This window comes from Pseudomyrmex gracilis, unplaced genomic scaffold, assembly GCF_002006095.1.
Source record: "Pseudomyrmex gracilis isolate BER0280 unplaced genomic scaffold, ASM200609v1 scaffold_1321, whole genome shotgun sequence".
NCBI classification, from domain to species: domain Eukaryota; kingdom Metazoa; phylum Arthropoda; class Insecta; order Hymenoptera; family Formicidae; genus Pseudomyrmex; species Pseudomyrmex gracilis.
The window spans coordinates 26,565-31,634 of record NW_018021905.1 but is presented as its reverse complement, the minus strand read 5'-3'; the positions used below and the strand labels follow the sequence as shown (position 1 = coordinate 31,634).

Here is a 5,070-nt window from a genome sequence, read left to right as displayed (position 1 = left end):
TTAGAAATACACCCTAAGAAATATTTATATTTCTAATTATAGGTACAACGAAAAGTTTGCGCGAAAGTACTACTATTGAAAAACTTAAACAGTTTCACAAAAAATTCTATAGACCTGAAAACTTGACTATATTGATAACGGGTAAAATAAAACACGATCAAATTTTCCAAGCATTACTGCCTTTAGAACAAAAAATACTGTCGGAGGTATAGGCATTGTTAAAAGTATTGCGTGTTTTTGCACTTACTCTTTTTCTTCTATATCAAAGCACTAGTATGTCTAAATCATTTTTATATTATTGTAAAATTTAGTTTGATATTGTACAATTGTAGAAAAGAAAAGATATATTCAAGAAACCTTGGCAAATTCCGATTGAACAACTTAAGGAAAGCGTCGAAGTGGACGTCGCTGTACCATCCCCTGGCAATACATATGATTCGGTGTATGTTGCTTGGCAAGGACCTTCGCCAATTACTCAAATATACGACTATCGCGGTTGTCTTTTACTCCTAGAATATCTCACACAGACAAGCAGTAGTCCGTTGACAAAAGATTTTGTTAAAAAAAATAAACTTTCCTGCACTATTCAATGCCGTTCGTTCAGATGGCCAGTTTCGGTCTTAAATATCATTTTTAAGGACGTACCAATAGACAAAATCAATCTGATCACAAAAACTTCAGTTCATGAAATATTTAACGATTTATATACCAATGGTATAAATATGGAAACGATGAAAACTGTGATTCATCGATTAATTCTACACTACAACATTATCCTCGAAAATAATCCGCATGACAATATCGCATCCGTAGTATTTGATCATATAATATACGGAAATACCACTAATGTGAGACATTTTACTCTAGGTACAAATTGTACTCGATTTAGTTTAATTATATATTTAATTGTATTTTTCTTTTCTTGATTGCGCATAGTTGGATCAAAGTTTAAATAATATACGCGATCTCGAGAAATTGAAAGTCGAACCTGAAGAATATTTTCTACATCTTCTCAAAACTTATTTTGTCGACGCACCGATAGTTGTTGTAAGAGGCAAGCCCAGTTTAGACGAGTATCGTAAGTTACAAGAAGAAGAAAAACATATAGCTGAGCAAATCGCGAAGTTAGGCATAAATTGTTTAGAACAGAAAAAAAAAGAGCTTCAGCAAGCTATCAAAGATTGTGTATGTGTATATATACATATATATTAAATTGCTATATATTAGATTATAAATATAGTAACTATCTTTTATATTGGTAATATTTAATTAAATTTATCTATTTCTTTGATTTTTTTACCGATCTTTTAAGAACTTTGTGCCTTACAAAGTAATTACGAAGNTGCCTGAACTTGACACAGATTCCATCATCTTTCATGACATTGAAAGGTATAACACTGAAACACTCAAGCAACATCCTAAACTAGATGTTACAAAACTGCCATTGTTTACTCACTTAGATCATGTTAATACAAATTTTGTTTATGTGAGTACCATTCTTGTTTATCGCATATAATTATATACGATTCTATTGTAAAAATGAAAATTTGTATATCTATTTTATATTTAGTTTTTCAAAATATATACTTGAAATACTATCAATTATTTGTAAAATACAGTGCTAAATACTTACTTATTTCAAATTTAGTTACAAGTTATTATAGACACTTCTTATCTTAATGCAAAAGATAGATACTATATTCCGTTATTGAATGAACTAATCACAGAATCCCCGGTGAAAAGAGAAAATCAGCTAATTCCTTACGAAAAAATAAAAGATTTATTAGCAGCTGATACTATAAGATGTAAATCTCATTTTGGTATTAATATTAACGGAAACTACAGTAATAGTATATCTTTAGTGCTTCAGGTAATGTATACATTGTTTCACTAATTTCTTCCGGAAAAAGATAATTTGTAATACTTTTAAATTTTAGCTTTTGTATACTTTTCTTTTTGTATAGGTTGAATTACAGAATTATGAAAAAGGTGTACAATGGTGTAAAGAGCTTTTATATGATTCTAAACTAACGGCCAAAAGATTAAAAAAAGTAGTAACACAATTAATACGCAAATTTGAAAGTTATACAAAAGGAGAGAATCTTGTAAAGACTTTACTGGACATAGTGTTATACCAAAAAGGTTNTTCTGTTGAAATTGTACTTAATATTCACATTTCGAATACACATTACCAATAATAGTATAAACTTTTTGTTTGGCAGACACTAACCAGTTTACATGCAACACCTTACGGCAGTACACTTTTTATAGTGATATTATGGATAATTTAGATATTGATGGTGTCCAAAATTACTTAATAACGGAAATCGAATCTGTTCGAAAACTACTGATTTCACCGAAGAATATGTTTGTATATATGGCCGTAAATGTCGATAAATTAACAGAACAAGTTTCAGATGTTTATGCTCCATGGAATAAATACTTTTCAGATCTGGTGACTTCAGAAAAACCAAAGTATTTAAAAAACATTTTGATAAAGTACCATAGTAATCAGAAGCTTAGGGCTTACTTTATTTAAGTTCTTACAGTGAGTCGCGCAATTGACGCGGACGGATAAAATAAGAGGAGATCTAAAAGTGATACATATAGATGTAAAAAGTTTCGTACTTTTAGTGTTTCGTATTTTTAGTGTTTAATAATGTGAAGAAAGATATATAAGATTTAAATNCCAATAAGTTATAACATAAAAAAAATTTCACGACTCCTGTAAGAGACTTATGCCATTGTTATACTACTTAATGATATCATAGTTTTTAATATTTGTGTATATCAGTTTTTGATCTTTCTTAGTCAGCTGTAGATATACGATGTAAAAGTATGGAAATGTAGCAATTTTATCAATTACGCACGTTTCAGACCTAACATCACCGCTGATTGGGAACTACTTAAATCTTTTGATTGGTTGATCTACAACGGGTCTATTCTCGGATTAGAACATATAAATTCTACATTCTTTGCCCAAACTTGTCCGTGCATAAATAATGTTCAACATGCCGATTTTCCAGCTTTGATTGTCTGCGTGAAGTATTTTATACAAATAGGAGTAAGCACGTGATTGTTCGTTAAAAATGCAAAATGTTCGTCAGCTGTTTCATGCACGCATACTTTTCCAGGGACCTATGTGGAAAACAACTATAAACAAAGCGACTAGCTACAACCTTCACGTGTCACCGGACGAGGGACTTTTATGGATGGAGCTTTTTCATGCAGACATATTATCAGTATACAAGGACTTGAAGTTGATTGCAGTATGACTTTTGTTAAGATTATAACTGAGTTGGACACGTATATGTAATTGCTTGAAAATAGTGCAAGTTTCGATTGTCTATAGTTGTGGTTTTTTGATACAGGAAACGCATATTGCCAAAACCAAATGGAACCAATATCTTTACGAATCAGCTAAATCGTTAGCTATCTTGAATTGTGTGAACGAAGCAAACAACGTAAGGCGTATGATAGAACTATCGTTGAAATGTTACTGTAGAAACGTGCCGTATGACGATTATATTCATCAGATAGTACAACACATATCCGCCGTTACTATGGATGACATGAACCGTGTGAGAGATTTATACATCAAACCATTGTTTAACCCGAGAAAATGCAAAACTGCCATTGTGTGTAATATTTCCAAAGTCGCCGAAATAGAGAGTGCTTTCCACAAGTAAGTATANGTTCATTTTTTATTTTTTCCTATCTCTTTTTATGCTAATAAATACGAAAATAAGAGACGTATGTAATTACTTCTCCTTACTCTTTTACAGAATGAATTTCAGTCTTAAAGTATACAAAAGTCTGGAAGATCTAAAGGCATATGTTGAAAGAGTAATCTATAGAAAATTTTGAAATGAGTANTGATAAAAGGATGTGTCCAGTAAAAAATTGTTATATAGGTGTAAAACTTATATATCTTGATGTGACATATAAAAAATCTACACATTGTTTTGTCCGAAAAATTTATAAAACCTTGTAAACTCAAAACTATTTTATTACTAAAATATATGATACGTAATGCAATTTTATAATAACGGGATTGTAAAATGCGAATAGTATTTTTTATTTTCTACCAAATAAAATGCATGTTAAATTGTTTGTGCGTATAGTTTTTAGAACACTAACATATTATTTTATAAAACTAAAGGTTTTAATATGGTTAAGAAAAAGTTCCACCACCAAGACATAATATTTCTGAATCGGCAGATAAGTATTTCGATTAGGATANAATTTTAACGTAATATAATTTCGTAGTTTTTGTCATACACACAAAATCTGTTTTTGTACGATATAGAATTACACTTGTGTTATTTTGTAAAAGTTTGGTAGTAAAAAAAAGTNAATAAATAATACTTTATTTGTTTATTATAACAAGTGTAAGTAATATTTTTCTAATAACGTTTGCATTGTTATCAAATTTTANAAGAAAAGTTTTACTTAATTTACAATAACTCAGTATTTTAAAAAGCAAAATAGAAAAGAACCGTCGTCATATATTGTAATCGACATAATATATCTGCACTCTTCCACGAGCGCACACGGACAACGGTCTTGCTTGTGTGCGTATCCCCACCACGTCGGTGTTCTCATAGCACGGAATAGAACCATGTCCACAAACTTAGCACAGAATAGAACCATGTCCACGAAAAGCTATCGCAGAAACTCTTATAGCCGCTCTCAGGGTTCTCTCTAGTTGGAGCTAGTTGGTGTAGTCTCGTGTTCGGCTGATACACACTACTGTGGTCGAAATATCCAGTGCAACACCACATGAGTGTAACGCACTGCACACACTTGCACCAACTCTACACAGGTGGCACACCGGTGCAGACCAGCCGAAATCGCTATAAATCATTTCGGTAAATCAGTAGCACGGAATAGAACCATAAGCATATTCAACAGGAATCAAATAAGGCCGATACGAGCCATTCGCAGGATGTTTGTGCGGAAACTATGCGTGTACATATATATACATATATATATAAATGTAACGAATTCTACTTGTAAATTTTTACAAGTATTTTTTGAATTGAAATCTCAATTCTTAAAATTATACGG

At 31.2% G+C, this 5,070-nt stretch overlaps 1 protein-coding gene across 1 annotated transcript; it reads left to right on the top strand.

Annotated features, from left to right (window-relative positions):
• The first annotated feature begins 38 nt into the window (after positions 1 to 38).
• On the top strand, positions 39 to 3,951 carry LOC109862053 (uncharacterized protein C3H1.02c-like). Its single transcript, XM_020441948.1, has 12 exons — positions 39 to 206; positions 333 to 848; positions 937 to 1,185; positions 1,313 to 1,486; positions 1,649 to 1,870; positions 1,965 to 2,142; positions 2,223 to 2,475; positions 2,878 to 3,064; positions 3,135 to 3,269; positions 3,372 to 3,464; positions 3,537 to 3,685; positions 3,786 to 3,951. The coding sequence occupies exons 2-12, from the start codon at positions 723 to 725 to the stop codon at positions 3,865 to 3,867; spliced, it is 1,848 nt and encodes a 615-aa protein (XP_020297537.1). The 5' UTR covers positions 39 to 206; positions 333 to 722; the 3' UTR covers positions 3,868 to 3,951.
• Positions 3,952 to 5,070: the final 1,119 nt, after the last annotated feature.